At 38.0% G+C, this 23,171-nt stretch overlaps 1 protein-coding gene across 2 annotated transcripts in view; it reads left to right on the forward strand.

Moving 5' to 3' along the window:
- Window positions 1-23,171, forward strand: part of LOC127422134 (echinoderm microtubule-associated protein-like 3) — a 47,723-nt gene that overhangs the window by 14,368 nt on the left and 10,184 nt on the right. Inside the window, exons 2-12 of one of the 2 annotated variants that reach the window (XM_051665503.1) lie at window positions 9,036-9,212; window positions 9,591-9,702; window positions 11,753-12,214; window positions 14,292-14,408; window positions 15,730-15,758; window positions 17,412-17,441; window positions 20,436-20,556; window positions 20,658-20,807; window positions 20,890-20,959; window positions 21,090-21,200; window positions 22,039-22,134. In XM_051665503.1, coding sequence (XP_051521463.1) covers window positions 9,036-9,212; window positions 9,591-9,702; window positions 11,753-12,214; window positions 14,292-14,408; window positions 15,730-15,758; window positions 17,412-17,441; window positions 20,436-20,556; window positions 20,658-20,807; window positions 20,890-20,959; window positions 21,090-21,200; window positions 22,039-22,134 — 1,475 coding nt within the window. The remainder of the gene's footprint in view (window positions 1-9,035; window positions 9,213-9,590; window positions 9,703-11,752; window positions 12,215-14,291; window positions 14,409-15,729; window positions 15,759-17,411; window positions 17,442-20,435; window positions 20,557-20,657; window positions 20,808-20,889; window positions 20,960-21,089; window positions 21,201-22,038; window positions 22,135-23,171) is intronic. The other variant, XM_051665564.1, reaches the window with a different exon arrangement.

Raw genomic sequence — 23,171 nt, forward strand, 5'->3', positions numbered from 1 at the left:
GATTCCTAAGACATCTGTCTCTCATTATTAGCTCTTTAGTTTTACTCATACAAACAGGTGTTTAGACAATATGGTGAGTTATAACTTTGGATCTGTGTATGAGGAAGGGTATGCGTGCATTCTTATTCTAGGAAAAGGCTCTGTTTTATTCCATACTTTAACCACAAATTCACTAATACAGTACTAATGCATGCACGCACACAAACACACAGTGGAAATAAAAAGCCTACCATGCAAAAATAGGCAATTTCTTTGTTCCTTTCTTTTGATTACTGTCCAAACCGGTGGAGCCGTATTGTATTACACCGCAATTATTAGTACTGACACGCCATTCTCTTGGCAACTCAGATCTTTTGTTTTGTAACCACATTGAATCTACCACAGAGAGACAACGTGACACACAATGTGGTCTTAACTTTAGTTCCTATTCAATTTAGATTACAATAATTCCTTTTGTTTAAAACTTGGATTAAAATTATTCCATTGGTTTAAGGTGAAAATAGGATGATATCTTGAAGATCTTTAAGGTCTTCTGATTCTTTCTTGGGCATGTATATGCCTGCCTTCCTTCAATCTGTTCAGAGAATGTTGGGCGACAGGGAGTTCAGCCAGTGACTAGATGGTTTTGTGTAAATGTACCATAGATCTGTTGTCAAATCATAGTTCATTTGCATTTGATCTGCTTGAAATTTGTTGAAAAGGCAGACTAACCGCCCGTGCAGCCCAGCTATTTCTTTGCATACGTATTTTTGGCATCACTCACATTTTGGACCCTTTTGTTAAGTAAAATTGTTTGTTGGCCCACAAATCTCTGCACATTTCTACAGAACTAGAATGCCTGCCATTCAGAAAGTTCTACATATCCCTCACCCTTTGTATGTTCATTTGTTTAATATTTTGGCCAATCTGATAATGCTTTCAGCAACCCAATAAGAGTTAGTACTCTGTTTAACACATGTTACCATGTGATGCAGTGAGATCCAGCAGAAGGAAATGACTTACATAAATCAGATGATTTGTATAAGGAATACCAACTTTTAATTTGTAAAATTGAATAAATGAATAAAAATGAATATATGAATATGATTATATAAACAGTTCATAAGTACATGGAGTGGTGGTGGCGTAGTGGGCTAAAGCACATAACTGGTAATCAGAAGGTTGCTAGTTCAATCCCCACAGCCACCACCATTGTGTCCTTGAGCAAGGCACTTAACTCCAGGTTGCTCCAGGGGGATTGTCTGTGTAATAAGTGCACTGTAAGTCGCTTTGGATAAAAGCGTCTGCCAAATGCATAAATGTAATTGTAAATGTACATAAGTGTGAATATATGAATATGATTGCATAGCTTCTGATTATAGTTGATTTCAAGCATAATATCAATAAGCAAAAAGTATAAAATGTGGTAAAGACTCTAACCACTTGCATCAGTCCCTCAATTGAGTATTTCTTTAACACATCAATCTTATCTTACTCATATTAAACTATCCCTTCCTGGCCATCAGGAATTCTGTTTTCAGGAAGTCCATATACACCACGCCTATTTATGAACATCTTAGCGCAGATACACATACCAAAGGGAGTACTGGCATACAATTAAAGCAATTGCTGACCCAGTTTGTTTTAAAGTATTCCAGGCAGCATTTCCTAAAATCTTACCCACCCAGGAAAATAAATCATGGTCATTATCACTAGAGGAACCCTTCATGTGGTGGTCAGTTTAATTTCTGAGGGCAATCATATGTTGTAGAACATCAGTCATATTATAAGTTTAGTCAGGAACAAATGTACAGCACTGTTCTCCAATTATAGCACATACCCCTCCTTCTTTAGCTAAGAGGTAATCAAGAGCAGCTCTGTTCTGCAGAGCAACTAGCCTAAGGTTTTTAATTTCATCTGTCATCAAATGAAATCCTTTAATTGCATACTCAAACCACAAGTTTCACACTTCTATAAGCCATAACCGCCTGACCTGGCGCAGTCCCAAGAGGGTATAAAGACCTTAACAATTATCTGGGTGTCAGACTAACATCTCAACTCTCTAGCTCTTCGCATCTGATCTCCTATTTGAGACCTCGTCTTGACTCTCTGTACTTTAATTTTTTTTTTCTATTTTACTTATTTAGTTCATTAGACAAAGACAAGACTTTGTGTTATTAGGTTTATTCCAGGACTTATTCCTTGTATATATCCTTAAGATATATCTACTTAACATTTATAATCAAACATCTATTTTCTGTATTATCACATTTATTCAGTATTCATTCATTCATTTTTATTCATTTATTAATTTTTACAAATTAAAGTTGTTATTCCTTCTACAAATCATCTGATTTATTGAAATCATTTCCATCTGCTGGATCTCACTGCATCAATTTGGAGGTTCCGGACCACAATAAAGTTGAAAACGGATCAACTTTGATTCTTCTCCTGCAAGGCTCAAAGATTAGGAAAATGAGTTATCAAATTCATTTTTTGACTGGTTGTTGGTAAAGTCTTGAGATATATTCCTGCTGCCGGTTCTCTCAATTTCGGTTGCAGACATGCAGACGAAGAGAGAACAAAGGCAAAGAGCAATAATCTCCTAATTCGAGGACTGATTCCGAGTGTTCAGTCCTATAAATTTGACGCAGTGGGGTGAAAAAGTATGGAATCTTTGAGATCCCGAGTGGCAGATAAGATGATAATGGAGTAGCAGCTTTGTATGGTGTGCACCACTTTTGAATGATCGATTAGTTTGCAATAGTTTTATATTGCATGGTTGATAAATTGGGAAACCTGACTGATGGGTTCAACAGGATGTATCTCCATTGATGAGACACCACCACAACCAAGTAACAGAGAACCTTGCAGTGGGAATTTATGTGTAAATGCAGAATTAATTTCTGATCCAGGAAAGCAGATGAGATAAATTGTGACAGTTGTCGAATTGTACAACTGAATTAATAATACCTGTGATTTAAGAACACAGTGAAAGTAATAATAATATTACTATATCAGAGAAGGAAAATATAATAAGATATATCATTTAGAATTATAATTTGAAATAAATATTGTACTAGTGAACGAAGTACATTCTTTTTGTTGGAATTGTCACAACACGAAAAAGTCTTTGACAGCACAAATTGCTGAGTTATTTTTAGAAGGTAGAATGAAAGTTAAACAGAAAATGCTTAAAGATGGTTTTCAGGAAAAGTGGGGTCCGTGAAGGCAAAGTGAATGGATTTTGAAAGAGATTAAGGATGTTAAAAAACAGCGGAAATATGCCGCCATACTTTGTGGTATGTGGATAGAACAGTCTAAGGGAGTTTTTAAGTCCATTCTGCAGATTGTCCCTCAAAATCAGCACAGAAATTCAGAGAAAAGTGCAGATTCCATCTGTGCCTGCCTATCACCTTCTGCAACCATAACTGACTGATCACAAGTAAAAATCGGCAACAGGAGGTTGAATGATTTGTCAGCTTAAATCGTTCTATGTGACTGGAACTACATACACTCACCGACGACTTTATTAGGTACACCTGTACAACTACTTACTCATGCGATTATCTTATCAGCCAATCGTGTGGCAGCAGTGTGTAAGGAAATACAGTTATACCCATGAGAGAGACCAGTATGTTACAGTGATGACCAGGAGTCAAAGTTGAAGTTTCAATCAATTGAGAGAGAGTTTTTAACTGAAGACAAAGTTCGCCACATTTCCATTGGCAAAAGACAGAATGAGAAAATGAGTTGAGGATCTAACCTCAAACTAACTTAAATTACAGAAACAACCGTAATTATAGGCATATGCAAATTAATTTAAATCATCTCTTACAAGTACAGAATGGTGCCAAAAACTTAAAAAAATCCAGTGAGCGGCAGTTCAGACCATGTTGGGTTTCACTTCTGTCAGCCAAGAACAGAATGCTGAGGCTTCAGTGGGCCTACCATCTGTGTACCTCAGCAGAAATCGAGATTCATCAGACCAGGCTACGTTTTCCAGTCTTCAGCTGTCCAGTTTTGGTGAGCCTGTGCCCACTGCAGCCTCGGCGTTCTGTTTTTGGCTGACAGAAGTGGAACCCGACATGGTCTTCTGCTGTTGTAGCCCATCTGCCTCAAAGTTTGACGTGTTGTGCATTCTGAGATGCTATTCTGCTCACTACAATTGTACAGGCCATTCTCCATTGACCTTTCTCATCAACAAGGCGTTTCCTTCTGCAGAACTGCGCTCACTGAATATTTTTTGTTTTTGGCACCAATCTGAGTAAATTCTAGAGACTGTTGTGCTTAAAAATCCCAGGAGTTCAGCAGTTACAGAAATACTCAAACCAGCCCATCTGGCACCAACAATCATGCCACGGTCCAAATCACTGAAATCAAAATTTTTTCCCCAATCTGATGGTTGAACATTGTAACGATGTTGGCTGCTGACAATGACGAAGACGATGATGAGATGAAGAACCCAAGTGCAGTTTATTTACAAAGTGAGAATCAATAACCCTGACTACACGTGAACTAAACTAAACATAAACATGAACATGGCTTGACTTGATTTAAACATGGCTTGACATAAACGTGGCTTGACTTAAACATCTACGATCACATCCAATATTTGAACACTAGACAATGAAAACATGACACATGAACATGGAGTGAAAACAAGACATCACATGACTAGGGAACAGGCACTAAACTTTTCAAAATAAAAGACATGAATCAACAAAATACAGCTGACAAATATTAACTGAAGCTCCTGACCCGTATCTGCCTGATTTTATGCATTGCACTGCTGCCACATGTTTGGCTGATTAGATAATCTCATGAATAAGTAGGTGTACAGGTGTACCTAATAAAGTGGCCGGTGGGTGTATATGCAGAGATTGTGCTAGAAAAAATCTTTATCTGTCACTCTGATGGACTGAGTTGTAAAATTTATGTCATGGTCTATTTTTTTCCACCTTACTTGTGTTTATTTCATAAGTACTGTAGCTACATTCAAGGGTGTAGCATCCATTATAATGGGAAATCCATGACAGTGGATTTATAATAGATTTTTGAATCCTTAAGCGCGTGTCTGGTGAAACCAAGGAGTTATAGGTGAAAGTTCTACCTGTCAATCAACCGCTGCACTAAAACAAGATTTATAAACTTTGCCAGTTACGTGGAGTTAAGGAAATGACCGTCTGGTTGGAAAATGTGAAAAAGCGCATACATTCATGCACAAATCTTAACAGAACTTTAGTGTGCTTGATATCAACTTAAAGTGGCACAGGTGAAGCTCAGTTAAAACAGTTATTCCACTAATGTAACACAGAATTTTGCTCCAAATGTCATGTTTGTGCTAAGATTAAATGCAAATATAATTGGCAAAAATGGTGAGCTGATTTTTTCACACTTTCTTTTTGTTCCTTTTTTTGCATTATTATTATGTAGTAACACACTGTGGTCAAAAGTGGTCAAAAGAGACGATCAATATTACGATCAAGTGTAAATGACGATGCCGCCTGTCCTCTTGTGATCGGATTGCCCTAAACACCTCTTAATACCAAGCAATGAACAGGGCATACACATATAGACCATTTCAAGGATGTAAACAGTAACAAAAGGAATTAGAATGCTCCTGCTACAGCCACCGCTACTGTAAAAACGGTAACGCAACCCCTGCATATATATGCATGCACATCTTCGCAACTGTTTTCTTTAACTTACTTCTTGGAATGGATGTGACGTGAAAGGCACAGACACAGCTCCTCTGATTTTCGGAAACATTTGAGTAGTAATTACATTAATCTACTCCTAACCCACACCCTAAACCCTAACAGCACTGAGACCAAAACATTGTTCTTTCACTTACTCGCTAGGTGGATATCAAAAGGGATGTGACATCAAAGGCAAAACACATGGGATTTTCAGAGCCTGAACATTCGCCACATGGTGCTGCTTGTCCAGAATTGAGAGTAATGAAATAAAATGAAATGAAAGTATGTAACAAACGGTACCATTATGTGGTTTTTAGCATTCGCTGTGTACCATGATTCACTGGAGCTATCAGTAGATTCACTATCGGCCCATAGTTGTGGGCTCTGTGCATTCATAGCACTTTGGCCCTGTTTAAGTCTATTTAGTCTGATTGTGGTTTTGGACATTGGTTTGCACTTGTGGAACCGATAAACATGCTAGCTCGCTGAGAGCAGACTGAGCAGCGTCCCACATCTTCAATGAGTCCATTGTGGGAAGACAGCAGAGGAGTCGTGGTTCTTGTCCAGAGGCAGTGAATAGCCCTGTTTATGAGTCTATGTTTGTGTTTGTGAGAGAGAAAGACAGAGAAAGAGAAAGTAGAGAGACACAAAAAGAAGGAATGCGTTAGTATGCATGTGATTTTAGAAATGTCCTTCGTCTTTTAAAACCAATGTCTGAAAGAGCACAAAAAGCTGCATGTCGTTGTTCAGGAATGTGGTTCAACATGTATAAGCTAATAGTCAGTATTTCTGCATATGTTTTTTTCCTTTGTATTTTTAGCTAATGTTTATTTGCAGACTTTTATAACAGCTTGTCTATCTAAATAGAGTCAGTCATCTCAATTCTGGTCTTGCCAACTTATTTGTAATGGTCAGTACTGAGAGCTAAATTAATTTGACTGAAACCTAGCTCAAAACTATAATTTAATTTACTTATTGAGTTACATTATGATCTTATCGTTATCTTTACTTTTATATTTTTAGGAACATCATTAAACCATTTACTGTGTCTAGACTGAACTTTTAGTCCCTGCTATAGCAGTTTCGTGTACCTTGGTCAATAAAGCGTTACCATTAGAGGAAGTGCTTCAGGGTTGAAACTTTGCACCAGAAATGGATTGGTTAATAATTTCAGGTGATCAAAGCACTAAAACAATACAATGGGTGTGTAGGGGAGAGTCCAGTGTGGGAGTGGGTATCTGGAAAACTGGAGTGTTAACTACATTAGTTTGTTGCAATTTGTGAGCCCTGCAGCGCCAATAATTTGTCTTGACATTGTTAAAATGGTTGAAAGTGTAGTGTGCAGTTATCTTTTTATATTTTATTCTTTTTTCTTTTTTTTAAATGGCTGATGCCCATGATTGTACTGTAAATTCAGCAACAGTAGGTCAAAAGTTTTGCTGCTGAAATCGAGCTGTGCTCACAGAAATTCAAATCACTGTCCCCCACTGGCCGAAGCTAGAAGTGTTGTTGAACATAAGGGCACGTGTAAGTCCCAGTTTCTGGGTGAAATGTCCACAGAGTGGTGCCAAAAGTGAGTTGTATTGTTAGTTGTAAATGGTTTACTACACTCAACAGGAATCCATATTTTATGAACTGAACTCCCTAACACAAACCCCAACCCTAAACCTAACCATCAGTGGAGTAAAAATTTAATTTTTGAGCGAAAATTCAAGTCTATTACTACTCTAAGATTATGACCATAAAGTAATTTGAAAAGGGGGAAAAAAAAAAGATAAATTGTCAACACAAACAAGAATCTGTTGTAAATATTTAGCTCTAACTGACATCAAAGCACAGAACTGAGATGTTTCTTAGCATAAACATAAGCTTTCTTGCGGATGAGTGTGGGAGTTTGAGAAACTACATGGAAGTTTGAGGTTTATTATGATAATTTTCCTTTAAATTAAAGATGTTGCGTGTATTATTTTGATGTTAAAATACATTATAATATCCCTGTTTATTATGCAGAGAGGTTGATTTCTGTAAAAAGTGTAATCCCTGCTGAAAAGACCAGCTTAACTAATGCAATGCTGGTTAACCAAGCAAGTATTGCTGGTTAAGCTGGTCAAAAAGCCCATAAGCCAGCACACCAGCATCCTGTGTTGTGGACCAGCATTCACGACATAGTCTTTGCTTTTTTCATCTTTTTTCAGTAGGGAACACTGCAACTCTGTGGGGCTTTTAGAGTTCCTCTGTTTGTTTGAGTGGCCCAACATAGCGACATATGTTCAACCAATAAAGTGAGTCAGGGGCGGGGCAACCTGTTATTTCGCACAATGGCAGATGGGGAGAACGTATAAGAAACCCGTTTGTAAACTATTATTCTTTTTGCAATAGAGCACAACAGTTCCATTGGCACTTAGTGTACCATTGGCACCCCCCTTAATATGGCGCCCCTGTGCATTGCATACATTGCATACATGTTTTTTGCACCTCTGCCATCTATTAACAAACTCAGAGCTTACGATAGGTCTGTCTTTAAAGGATTATAAGTTATCGTTACAAATATATTTGCCTATAGAGAAAATAAATGGGATTTTTACGTCTGGAACCCGACTGTTGCATTCTACATCGTTTTGTGTCGCTAGTGCCACAGAAATTAAACGCTTCATCTTTAAATTGTCTGTCATAAATCATAATTGCTATCTTCTGAATGTATCTGCTCAAGTGCCACATGCAGTCAATTGAGTAACCTTTAAAGATGTGTATGTGTGTGTAGTCAGGCCTATTTCCACCAAGAGAAGTGTCCTCAACTGACCTATATCACTGTACAAATTAAACAAACATCCCATTTATTAAACATATTTAAGCCTAAAGGGCAAAACTGAGTACTCAGTCTGTAAAGAGCAGGAACCTGTGCTAGGCCTCTTAAATCTAATGAGTGTTATATTGTCCTGCTTTCACTCCTGCAGTTTCCATTACATTCCAAGGTTTAAGAAGCTGCATACCCATTCGCATTACACATTTATTATTATTAAATTAAAATGAGTAATACAACAAATACTACCATAATGTACTAATACTGTACTGTTTAAATAATGTATACTTTATTTTTTTCGCATTATAATAATGAAAATTTTTGGGGGGTACTGTGCTTAATTTGTATGAAAATAATCTCCTAATGCAAAAGAATTCTTAATAATTACAAAAAATTGCTTTTCTTTGTATAAAGAAATATGGTTTCTTGTTTCTCTATGGATTTTGGGGTTAAATTTGACCTGGACATGGTCTTTGTGAGGTACTTACGCATTTCTCTGATCAGTGATTATATCACAACGGTGTTCAGTTCTGATTGACTGTCTCTTTGTGTAGATGATGCGTCGGCAGAAAGCAGCACAGAGTTTCCTGACAAGCTGTCTTTAATGGAGGTACGCCTCCAAGCACAGGAAGATGAAATAACGCTACTGAAGTCCTCATTGGCCGATGCCTTACGCAAGCTCCGCCTTCATGACCAACAGATACCCTTGCTTAAACAGCAGCTGATTGCTGGTGAGAGGTTAATGATTTTAGAGTGCTACTGTAAAGATACTGTAAAATATTTAATTGCATTTTTTTATTGTTTTCTGGCTAACATTGAGTAGTGTAACATAACTTGGATCTCACACTGTGAAAAGTAAAAACATGAAATACCTTAAAGAGATATTTCTACTTGATATGAGCCTTAAAAAATTACTGTTGATGCAGTCAGGTTGATTCAAACATAATAAAAATATGTTTTACTTTAAACCAATTCATTTAGATGTTACCACATGAAGCACATTCAACAGTGCAGTTTAATTTAATTTTTTTTGTGTTTGAAAATGATCTTCAGTCAGCCTTTGCATGGATATTAAATACTCATATGTGTGCTTGTGTGTACAACATCAGTGAACCCCGCTGCTGCTCGAGTGTTAAATCAGCCCTATTATGTGGATGGATTCTTTAAACCTTGCAGAATGTCTACAAGCTCTCTTGATGGACTTCACCACCCACCCAACAGGTACAGATGGTTCTGGGTAGTTTTGTCTAATTGTTGAGAATTTGCTTAAAGCGTAACACTGCAATTTCCTGTTAAAAAGAAAAGTACAGTGTGTAGAGTTGTAATGCATATTTAAAGGCTGATGAACAACATACACAATGTCCACTCAAAGTAATTTGTTCTTAGACAGTTATTTGTCAAATTCTCAACTGTCATCTAAACTCAAAATTCAGTAACTTATTGCTGAAGTTGCAGAAGTGCTTGAAGATACTGAGAAGAAATGTTCTGCGAAAAACCGTTTTGCGCCCACACATGTTTAAAACAAAGAGGCAGTGCAACATTCCTTGGCAGACTGCAAGTTTGGGACATTCTGAACAGCATCCAGGGAAAAGGGGAACAGAGAGAGAGAACTGTGATATGTGTTTTCATTATTATGTTAAACCAATATGACTTTCTCATTATTATGTCACAAAATTAGTGGTGCTTGCTATATTATTATTGGTCAAACGGTTTTGGATTTGAACAAGCCCTTATTAAACTTATGTTGAGACCTCAAATCATGCATCTTACTATGGAGAGGGTTTTTTTAAGCAATCAGGCTTAACAATTACAGTATAGCATGACATACAATAAAACAGCCGTAAATAAAAACCCATAGAGTAGATGTTGTATATTGAAGGAGGGAGACAAGCCATATCTATGGACCAGTATATCATATAGCATGGGGGTGGGCAGTGCACTCAAAATCACTCAGAGCTAGGGCTGGGTATTTATACAGATTTCCCTATTCAAATTCCGATTCACAAGCTCTTGATTCGAATCGATCTCGATTCAGTTTGATTTGATATTGGGTATATTTAATTAATAATGTCCCTTTTGCTTACATATGAAAGACATTCTCTCCCAGCTAATGCTGTTAATTATACAGGGGACCATCTAACAAGGTACATTATGAAAATATTCATTTGACTATTATATTAGTTTTTTATAATTTTGGTCACATTTGAACTATTTAAAAATGTACAAATCCATGTATTCCATTAATATATATGGTATTATATTGAATATATATATATATATATATATATATATATATATATATATAATTACATGTTTATTGTTTAATGCATAATTTATACTATTTTAAAGTACTTAAATTGATTTGTAGAACACATGCTAAAAATCAGTACTGTCTCGCATGTTAACGAGAGATGTCTCGAATGGCTTCTTTACCTTTTTTTTTTTTATTTATTAACAATTGACTGTAAAGAACAAAAAGGGTATTGAAAAGAGACATTATTCAATGACAAATGGATTGAGTGGATCTCGACTTTGGACGCACATCATAAGGAACGAGTGAAATCAAACTTTTCTCTCAACATGCAATGAAAGTATGTCATGCTAAACTTCTTAGCCAGTATACTATTCAATCAATGGTGAGTGAAATCTGAACATTTACCAGCCAGTGGTTAATCACAGACATTTTTAGTCACATAGCACGAAATTTGGTCTCACATGTGAGTGTTTTACTTGCATCGTAGAGAGAAACTCATATAGTAAAATGTCTTGGGATTTAAGAATCGATATTAAGATCGCGATGCATCGGAAAATCAATATTTTTACCCTGCCCTTCTCAGAGCACCTTAGCAACCAATTCATTTTGCACAGGTACCACTCACTTTTTCTTTAGAAAATGTCAAAAAGCTTGTTAAAATTACAAATCCTCTTTGAAGTTTACTACAGGTCTGTGTCTTTGAACTGGGTTGGTGTAACTTAAATATCTGGTCTGGGATCCCAAAGGTTGAAGGTTCAAACATAAGGCAGGATAAGCCATAAGGGCTTAATCATAAACCACTACTATTGTGCCCTTGAGACAGGCACCTAATCACAGGTTTCTCCAGGAGGATTGTCCCTTTAATAATGAACTTTAAGTCACTTTGAATAAAAGCATGAGCTAAATGACAAAGTAGTAATGAATTAGTAACTGTCAATATAAATTACATTAAGAAATTAGTATTAGCATTAAGAAATTCTTTATCTCAGATGGTCTGTTTTGTTTGTGTACTTATAGCCATATCTCAAACACAGCTGAAAATGGGGAGGGTGGGGCTAACACCTTTCCTAGCCGCAAACCAAGCACTAGTGACAGGTGTACACAGACAGATCCGTGGATCCCGAATCATGAGACTGTGCCGCTGGACCTGACGCGGGGTGTCCATAGTCTGTCCCTGGAGGATGCTTTACCTGAAGGCGTCCCCTTCACGGAAGACACCTTGACCAAATTCCGTGGAGAGGACGAAGGCATTGATGAAGATGAGAGATACAAGGACCACACCTGGAGCTCTGAAGTAGAAGACAGCATCCAGCCCACCACTATCAGGACACTCCAGCAGCAACAGAGCAAAGGCAGTGAGGACAGCCAGGGATCATGCCCTCAAACCCCAACGTCCTCCTCCCCGGCACCCATGAAAGAGCCAACCTTCAGCCTGCATGGAGGACCCCTCTCGTCCATCCAGGAGGGAGAGAAAGCACTGTGCGTTTACCTCAACAAGTATATTCAAGCATTGGCTGGCTGCTTGAATTCTCTGCCTCTGGTCTTAGTGCCAATCCTAACACTAATGCTTGCAATTGCTGCGAAAACCAAAGTTACAACTTGTTGAGCTGGTTCTTGACACCCATTTATATATTTATATAAAAAATATTTATTTTATTTAAAGTGGAATGTCATAGGAATCATTTAGAAAGTGCAGATTTCACTCGGGGTCCTAGAGACTAGATTGTTAGTTTCAAAATGGATGTTATTTTATTTTTTTGTTTAATGACCCCATGAAATGGCTTGATGAGTGCAATTTGTCCCTTGTTTATGTACTGTATAACCAGTAGAAACATACAGTATGGAAGCCCTTGACTTTAATTTCAAGGGGTCTTCAAAACTTTGCTAACAAACACATATCTTTAAATATTGTAACTGTACTGTTTCATCAATGACGTAAGAGACATATTTATAAGTTTTGCTCCCCAAGGGTCTTGGCAGTGTTTCAGCTCTTTTTAGAGAAGTCACTACTATGCCAACAAAGACTTTAAGGCCTGTCAGTTTTTTGTAGGCTTCATTGGAAATGAATTGTGATTTGTTGAGGCAGATGCCAGTGTTGTGGAAAAAAGTTTTGAGTTTCTAGTGTTTGCACAGTTGCAGTGTTGACTGAGCGTGGTATGCACGGCTGTTATTACGGTTGCGAGGAATATGGTGCATCATTCTGCAGTAAATAAAGGCAGCAATAATGGTGTGTCAGTGGGACTCGTTGAATGCCCTTCAGGTGAATTTGGAAAAATAGATTACTGCTAAAGCCAAAAAGCTTTTAGTGTGAGAGGAATGTCAGACATTCTAAATGTCAGCAAACAGCGTCTACGACAAAACACTTCCTTGGAAACTTGTCTGTAACTTTGTTTGGCAGAAATGTAAAAGCTCATCCTGGGATATTGAAATCATACTAACCCAATCAAATAATCTCACTTAACATAAACAAACAAATCTGTTTTGATTCATTTACTGGTTTATCTGCATGCATGCTTTGGGTGGTCTTCTTGCAGGAACAGATATCTTCTTAACTTCTTTAACTTTTTATTGCTTGTAACTCGTATTGCCTCTGGCGACTTGTTTTACTTGATAGTTACTTGTGATGGATGGATGGATGGGTGGGTGGATTGGTAGGTAGGTAGGTAGTTAGGTAGATTACAAATAAGACAACATTGGTGATATTAAATGAACATTTATACACAATATTTACTGAAAACTACCATTTTATCGGCCAAGCAGGCACAAATGCTGATAATATCAAAATGGCCAAATATCATCATTTTATTAACCTGGCCCATATATGAGATGATGTCACTAATTTTGACAGCTGTAAATAATGTATTATAAGTGTGACTGGGTGGGGGTTCAGCTGAAATTGCGATGGGACGGCCCCCCCATCAGCTGAGTTTCACTTCTCGGTCTGTCACTACAAATATCATCACTGATCACATGACCACAGTTATTTCCTGTTTCATGTAGCTTTTATTGGATGCCTCTAAGTGTTCAGTAGAACAGGAAATAGGCCGTGTTTCGGAGGAAACAGTCCCTCGCTGAGCACAGACTTATACTCCCACACACAATAGAAGCATTTTAGGGCAGATTCATTGTAGCTCATGTGCCACAATAATGCTCATAACTCTCCACTGATTCAGGGTAACCACACACTGTGATTAAAATTGTTTTGTTTTTTTAGATTGCCCTCACAAAAAAGCACATTTTAGCCTATGAAATATTTTTAGCTGAGCATAACAAGAAAAATTAATACTTATATTCTTTTGTGTATGTGTCTGCATGTTTGTGTGATTGTGGGTGTTGGGTTTGATAATGTGGGTGCATTTGCATGCTGCACTAGTCCAAACATGATGGTGTGCTTGCCTAAATAAAAAAATGCTAAGTATATTTGGTCAGTTCTGTGACAGCATGTTACTGTAGCATGCACCTATCTGCATTAATAGCTGTTTGCATATACCCTGTAAACCTGACCACACGCCTCATGCAGTGACTAACTGTTGTCTATGTGTCTTTTTGAGATCAGGGTCAGGAGGAACAGTGAGAAACTAAGTAGAGACCCCCAAGACAAGACCAAACAGCGGCTTTCTAAGAAAGCAGCCTCCTCTACAAACTTACTTTCTCGATCTCCAAGTCTTGAAAGGTGAGTCCAGCCTCTCTCAGTTTAAGCTGTTAATTCATCATCTTAATTTAAAGGAATATTCTGGGTTAAATTCTGGGTCTGAAACGCTCGGTTTTGGCCTAAGCGCCTCCTTTAAACTTCTAAGTAATGCCTTCTGTTATGATTGGCTAACATTGTGCATCCCCTCAAATACAGACATATTTGAAACTCAATCGGAAGAGAATTAATAAGTTCCACAACATTATAAAAACTAAATTTCAGGGTTTACACATAACACACATACAACACTTTGCATCCGAATATATTAAACTGTGACTCAAGCACATCAGCAACATAAACTATCAGACAGTCATGACATATAAACATTCATGAATGAAACCGTTTACTCACGGTTTTGCGATCGGGTCCAAGTGTTTTTAACTGCCCCATCCTTCAATAACAGTTCCTTGAATCGAGTTATGACTGATTATCCACTCTGATGTGATTGCATTGATGCACACATCGACGGAAATGCATCAAAACCATCAAAGATGTCCATCTAGTGCATGTTTTCATACACCAACAATTAAAAAAGCGCAGATGGGCATAAGAATTAGTCCAGGATGCGTTTATGGTCAAAACAACAAGAAGCAGCTCAGGTGAATGAAACAGAATGGGGTCTCCTTTTCAGAGTTGTAACTTGACACAGTGTGTTCTAAAAGCGTTGCGAGATGCATGACAATGGTCAAAGACGTATGTCTAGTGCATGTTTATATACAAAAATAATTAATGGAAGTCATGGAAGTAGAGATTGAGGTGTTTTTGCGGCTTGGTTTCAATAAATGTTGTTATTGCATTGGGGATTAAGTTCTGAATTCTGAAATTCACTGTATGTTTTTATAGTAGAATGACCTCCTATATTTCAAAATATCAAATATGTTTCCTCATGACATGACCCCTTTAAAGCAGAAATGTAAAGCTTTTTTTGAAGTATTTACATTAACTCTTCAGTAAAAACGTGTGATATTTCAGCTGTAAAGTTTTCATTTTTCATTCATTTTTTTTTTTTTTAATTGGGACTATTTTTATAGGTACATAATCTTTAAAAACTGTTAAAACATCTTTTTCTGGAACTGTTTCACAAATATAATGCAAAAGTTTACAGGTAGAATCAGGTCCAGTCTGATTAAGTTGTATTTTAACACTGAATATTCCTTTTTAGACTTTGAGTGCATTTCATTTCAGTGAATTTTTGAGTGTTTTAATATTGTTTGATTTGGCATTTACACTTATATTTGTTTGTTCGTTCGTTCGTTTGTTCGTTCATTCATTCATTCATTTGTTGGTGTGTTTGTCTCCATAGCCGGGCAAAGGACCTTATTTCCAGTACAGGTAAAAAGGCATCATGTCTGTCTGTCTTGCTATCATTATTTGAGATATTATATATTTACAGTATATATATTTTTCCCTCCTTTTTATCCTCAAACTTAAGAATGTGCTAAAGTGGTAACATCTAAATTAACTGTAAAATGTTATTTAATATTTATAAAATGAACTAAATCTTATACCTGATGACATTAGGCTACACCAACAAAAGTTTAAGTGTACAATTTGAAATAGATAATTTAGAAATAGATCCTTAAGGTTGCAGAAATAGATCCTTACAGTGACTATTGTATGTTACAACTTTTTACAGTGTACCTTGTTGTGTATTTAATTACTAGAAAATTGTATGTTGAAAGATTTACACCAACTCATCATTTAATTATTGCTTGGTCAGTTGAATGACGTAGCAGCAAAAACAATGTCCAAACTGATAACCAAGAATGTTGAGTTAAATGAAACATTTAACATTGTATTTTTCACCTACTAAATAGCCTTTTAATCTTCTAAAGATTGAAAATCCCTTAAATTAGAGAACACCTTTGTTCAAAATGCACTGTGAGAAGTAAAAATGTGAGTCATCTGACTCATAAAAAATGCTTTCATTTGTGAAGTTGGGTTGATTCAGTCAAATTACATAATTTTTTTTTTAATTTTAAATCTAATAATATTTAGAATAGGCATAATGTTGCTGTGCATGAAAGTATTCATGAATTGCATAATTATGCATGGGTTAATCATAATTACAGCAACAAGCTTGCAGTGGCCTCAAGTTTCATTTTTATTTATTTATTTTTTGATTATTTAATAATTATACATGTATAGATTGCTCCAGCAGGAAACACAACAGAGCTTGTGCTTATGCTGGAAAGTTGCTCTCTGTGGTTGTGCCACCACTGAGCTACCCTGAGTTTTCTGACCAGAATGATGGATGTCTGTTTCCCTTTCTCTGAGTGCCAGAAATTCACAGCTAAAAGGCACATTTTTTTAAAGAACTGCCTTGGCCCTGTCTTTTCTCTGTGTGTGTGTGTGTGTGTGTGTGTGTGTGTGTGTGTGTGTGTGTGTGTGTGTGTGTGTGTGCGTGCGTGTGTGTGTGTGGTTTTAATCACCTGCACTCTTTAATGGCTGGGAAAAGTAAATGGGGCTTTTTATTTGAAATATTATGACAGCACTCAGCATCAAACATATGTCGTGTTCCCTTGGGGATAAAACTGACACATTTATGGAATGTTGTTTTGGCGTCACCTGGGCAACATCCCTCCGATAACATTGACATAAGAGTCCAGCTGGAGGCATGTGTAGTTTAAACACAAAACCTTATGATGCTTCCGAGGAATACAACGTATTCCCATTTCCTCTTGAATAAAAGCAGCCCCTTTTATATAACAGGTTTCATAGGTCAGCACAGTTGTGACACAAACTCACAAGCTTACTTGTTAGTCTCTGGCTTTTGCTTAATTGTCATTTATATGCTTTCATGCCTCACTGCCTACAAAAGCCCTGTTAAAAACATAATTTACCACTTCATTGCAACCCAGAACCAGAACCAAGCAATGACAGCGATGAGTCAGAAAGGTGTTCTCATGTGAGCTCCCTTTAGAGCCAGTTGGAGCACAGTTAGGCTGCATAAATAATGTTTATTTGTGTTTTATCCGTTAACAGGTTCTCAGGGGGCCAGGAGAGGAACTCAAAGTAGGTTTCTAGAATACAATAGATTCACCTTATCTATAATAACTGTTGCCTAAAACAGTTCTTGTGTAAAATGTTTGGTATGATTTACTTTAAATTTATGGGGCACTATGAACAAGAGGTATCATAGACCATTTAACAGTATTGCATGCAAAATTAACAATTGTGTCATTTGCCCAGGAACACTATGGAGTGTTTTCACAATTGAATTGTCTTTTAAAGAATCAAATTCAGACACTTTTAGTGGAGCAAAATATGAATAATGCGAAAAATATGCACCGTTCTCTTTTCATTTATACTGTGCCTGGCCCAAAAAGTGGGCTCAGATCTCATTTTGGTCCATTTAAATTTTGTGACTGGGGAACCCATTAGCATGTTTAAAACAAGTGCCAAGTCCCAGACCGGGACGGTAGCGGGACGAGAGGGTCTGAGCCATCTCGCACCTCGCAAGAATCATATGCAAAGGATGCTTTCCTAGCAACAAACCATCCAAAGGAATGTGTTCCACCGCTATGGCAGCCACATACACTTTAAGCTTGGAGGGAGTCAGACCTGCATCCAGAGTCTCTTGTAAAAAGTGCAGCTTTGCTGTAAAAAGGACAGCATTGGAAAACCAATCAGCAAAAAGGCACCACTTTAAGGTATACAGCTGCTTCGTAGAGGGGGCTCTGGCCTGTAACATGGTGTCAAGCACTGGCTGTGACAACCCAGCTACATCTGATGGGCCTCATTCAGGGGCCATACAGGAAGCCTTGGCAGTTCTATACGTGGATGTCAAATCATGCCCTGCACTTACAATAGCAATTCCAACCTCAGTAGAATCTTCCACGGGGAGGGTTGGTGCAGGGCATCCAACCGCTCCACCAGCTGTGGAAACCAAGGGCGGTTGGGTCAATCCAGCACAACCAGCACCACTGTTTATTGTCCTCCCAAACTTTTAACAACACCTGGTGCAGCAAATGAACAGGAGAGAACACATACTCGCATTGGTGTCCAAGACCAGCGAAGCCTGAGTTATGGAGTACCTGAGGTGACAATGCATAGTCTTCGTGGTGTACCTCCAAGATTCTCAGAACAGTCTGAGGAGGCAATCTCCATTCCCCTTGTCTGATGTCCTGACGTGAGAGCAAATCTGCTCTGTAGTTCAGGTGACCAGAGACGTGCACTGCACAGATCGTAAGCAGAGGCTTCTGACACGAAAGAGAAGCCAGCGCGCCAAGTTCAACATTGGATGCAACCTTACTCCTCCCTTGTGGTTCATGTACACCACAACTGCCGTATTGTCTGTTCAAATCAACACGTGAAAAACCTGCATGGCTGAACGAAAAAATTTGAGAGCCAGAAAGACTGCTAGCAGCTCTAGGCAATTTATGTGCCTTGTCGACTGTGCACCTTTCCAGGTGCCAAAGGCTGGATGACCGTCCCAGTGGGCTCCCCAGCCCATCCCAGATGCATTCACGGTCACAACTTTGTGTCTGGTCACCTGACCTAGCGCAGTGCCCGTCTGATAAAACGCAAAAGTTTTCCAAATATCTAGCGTGGCCAAGCAGTGGTGCATCACCATGAGAGACTGGTTACCATGTCGCCAAGCATGATTAGGCATTCTCACCATGACCCAGCATTGGAGAGGTCTCATGTGCAACAGACCCATCGGAGTGTCTGAGGCAACCACAGCCATCAACACCAGAGCCCAGCTCTCCCCAGCTTGTAACCCGTCAAGCACTGGAGAATAGAGTGATTGCGCTCGTCGGACAGTGGTGCCAACATTGCCGTGGAGTCTCATGGCCAAGAAGGAGACCTGTCGACTGGGCACCAAAACACTCTTTGTCTAATTGACATTGAGTCCCAATTCCAAGTGAGCGAGTAACAGATCCCTGTGCTTGCAGGCCAGTTCCTTGCTCAGCCACAGTGGAGCACCACATCAACACATTTTGTGAATGTGCAAGGAGCTAGGGACAAGCCGAAGGGTAGGACTTTGAACTGGTAAGCAGTGTCCTCGAAGGCAAATCTCAAGAACGGCCCATGATGAGGGGCTGTCTGTACATGACTGTATGCATCTTTCAGGTCCATTATAACAAACCAATCCAGAGGACGGACATGAGACAAAATTAGTCTCTGAGTATCCATCCTGTATAGAGACTTCGTCAGTGTCCGATTCAAGCGTCTCAAGTCCAGAATAGGCTGATGCCCGCCGTCCTTATTAGCGACTAGAAAATGCCGGCTGTAGAAACCATCCTGAAATGCACAGTGAAGCAGACTCTATTGCATCTTTGGCAAGGAGACTTTGGACCTCTGAACACAAAATCAGCGCATCCTGCACTGCTATGGTGAAGGACAGAACGCTATTGAAGCGAGCCCGTCACCAGAACAGCTGTGTTCGACTGTGTTCAGCACCTAACAGGGTAACGAACCTGGTCACACAAGGGTTTGCTTGTGCCATTTGGGGCTGTGTGCCGCCCTCGGGGTGGAAGTAATTTGCGAAACGCCATCTTTATAAAGACCTCGTTAAGCAAACGGCTCTTATAGTGATTCTGTACACAGTAATAATATTTATTACAACAACACAACACAATATAGCATGAAAAGGATACACTGATGTCTGCCAGAGCACAGGGAAGTGGAAAATAATCTGCTTGCTGGTGAAGTGCAGTATAAAACGACAAAGTGAAGGCTCGTCCGTCTTCTGACACACAACACAGTAAATGATCCATTCGCTGAGATGTGCAAACTTAACAGCAAAGCGCAGTGTAGCTCAATCGTCAGAGATGATATTTTAACTTGAAAGGGCTTTGACATTGTTTGAAGCTTTCTTGACAAAACAAGTGTTAAAAAAACTAGCAGTAACAAATACAAATTACAGTACTCATTGTAACCAGCTTTAAGCAGCATATCATAGTCATTCATACATTCTTCACACACTCTGATGTTATGCATATTCAAAACTATCTTATGTCCCTTAAATCTTGTTTGTATAAATCTCATTCCACTTGCTTATAGGTCAGTCAATCAAGATGTTTATTCGCGGGCGACCAATCACCATGTACATTCCCTCAAACATTGTAAACTATGAAGAGCTGAAAATGGATCTTCCCTCACAGAGACTGGATTTGGACTGGGTGTATCCTAAATCAAAAGACTTTTACCACAGTTATGACAATACAGTTAAGTTAATATAATATTAAAAGATTCATCAACACGTTCCTTGACCCTTTATTTCAGCTATGGTTACCGGGGGCGAGATTGTCGCGCTAATCTTTACCTCTTGCCATCTGGGGAGGCTGTGTATTTTATTGCATGTGTAGTGGTTTTGTACCACATAGGCAACCAAACACAACGACATTATCGCAAACACACAGACTGCGTACGCTGGTGAGTACTCAAATGAGCACCTCTTTTTTTTTTTTTATAATATTATTATGTGCTTGTGATATCTTTTGTTCTTGGCCTTTAGTCTTGCCATTCATCCCGACAAGGTGCGCGTAGCATCGGGACAGACAGCTGGGGTAGACAAAGATGGCAAGGTGAGATACTGTAAATATATGAGTAGATGCCATTCCACTGATTAGCAAGTTAAGATACAATTTTTAGTTGTAAATGAACTGATTAGTGCATGTTTTAACTGAAATTTGTGTATGCATACGCGTGTATCAGCCCCTTCAGCCATTTGTGCACATCTGGGACTCCAAAACGCTAGTGACACTGCAGCAGATTGGCCTTGGCACATTCGAGCGAGGTGTTGGAGCTGTAGCATTTTCCAATTCAGTGAGTTTTGCCTACTGGTTTTGATTCTTACCATGTGGAACGTGATGGACTATTATTTCCATGTGCAAAAACTAATCAACATCAAACAAATCCATAATCAAAATGCTACATATCAGACATTTTAAGTTCAATGCGACAATTTTCATAAGAATGGTTTTTATGAATGATTCAAAACCAGAAATACATATATTTTGTACCAAATTTAAGTAATAAATTGTAATTGGTATGTCAATTCAAAGTAATAAATCAAAAACAGCAAGGAATTCGCACATCTAGTCAAATGATAAGTTCAAAGAAACATGAGGCTTTAAAGTAGTTGAAAAATGAAAATTCTTTCTACTGCAGAACACAAAAGGAGACATTTAAATAATTTTGCAATTCCTGATTTCTATACAACAGCAGTGGATAGTGCCTTACTTAAAAGCTTACAAAAGCAGCCAAAGGTGTCATAAAAGTATTCCATGTGGCTCATACATCATGTTTCGATACAAATAGTGATATAAAGTTATCGCAAGCCTTCAGAAAACTTGGAATATGACCCATGTTTGGGTGAACTATCCCTTTAAGTCCAAGATTTCTTATCAAATAAATTTAGTTGTGAACCATGTACACCTTGTGGTTTATCATAAAGTAGACTTTGTACAAATCTTCCATAAAATTTAATTGATCTTGGAACTTGGACTTAAAGCATCATGTTTCTTTACATTTGTAATTTGACATTGAGTCTGCAAAATCCATTTTGCATTTGATTTTTTTTATTTACACAGAAGTTCATTCTGCTCGTGTTTCATGAATGAGGTCAATTGATTGGAGTTAATTTGTTTTTATCTTGCCGTAGGATGCAGGTACATTTCTATGTGTGATTGATGATTCCAATGAACACATGTTTTCTGTGTGGGACTGGAATAAGAACACAAAGCATGCTGAGGTCAAGGTATGTTCACATGTATGCTCAATATACATTGTATCCCATTAAAATATCCCATTATAAAGTAACAACAGCATAGATATAGTCTGAATTCTCTTCATATAATGGCCTAGCAATATTTTCAAGTTGCATTTCTTAACAAGAACTCCCAGTTCCTTCCATCATGTCAAATCTGTCAAGAGCTGTAAATTGTTGCCCAAAGTTTTTTGTATTTTAAGAAATATTATCCAGTGATTATTTTAGCAGCTCTTGACTAAAAATACAGCCCTGTCTACTGTGAAAATATCAGTTTTATTGTGGATCTCAGAGGAAAACGCGTTGTCTAGCTCTGCATGACCGTTTGTCCCAAATATTTCTTCCAACTTCTCCAAGAGCGGTTTGAGCGTGCGTTGCTATGGGAGCGGCTAAATATTTTACAGTAGATTTGTGTGATTGATAGTGAGAGTTTTAAGGAGTTGGCACATGTACGAGGTAGTTATTCTTCCTCTTGTTTTATTTTTGGGTTGTGCGAGTAGTAATGGGTTTAGGAAGTTGTTGGACTTAGAACATCATGGAGCTTTGTCAAGGGACTTCTGTTTGCTGAGTGAGTTAATCTAGAGAGCCAGAAATTAATGAGCTGGTTCATTTTTTAAAGTCAATTTGTGCTGAGATAAAAATAATTCAGAATTTCACAAGCCTGTGAGAAGTATACTTTGATTTTTTTAATTTTTTTTATTCTGAAAACAATAAAATCCATCTTAAAGATGAATTCAAAGTAGATGATACTTATAGAAAATTAAAGAGCCTGAGCCATCTGTAAATCATAGGAGTGAAATTATCTTCTGCATAACTTTGAAGATTCTTTATTTACAGTTTCTATATGACATTAATGATCTTAATAATAATCTTCTGTCATGAAACTGCTGTTATTGCAGTTGAAGTTTGACTGGATGTTTGAAGTTGAATTACAGCTTGTTGTCCAGTAATAATATGGAGGCAGTGGCACATGGTTGTACAGTATACACTGCGCCAGCCCATACGTGTCTTCTTCATGACGTGTATGT

Source organism: Myxocyprinus asiaticus, chromosome 1 (assembly GCF_019703515.2).
Source record: "Myxocyprinus asiaticus isolate MX2 ecotype Aquarium Trade chromosome 1, UBuf_Myxa_2, whole genome shotgun sequence".
NCBI lineage: Eukaryota > Metazoa > Chordata > Actinopteri > Cypriniformes > Catostomidae > Myxocyprinus > Myxocyprinus asiaticus.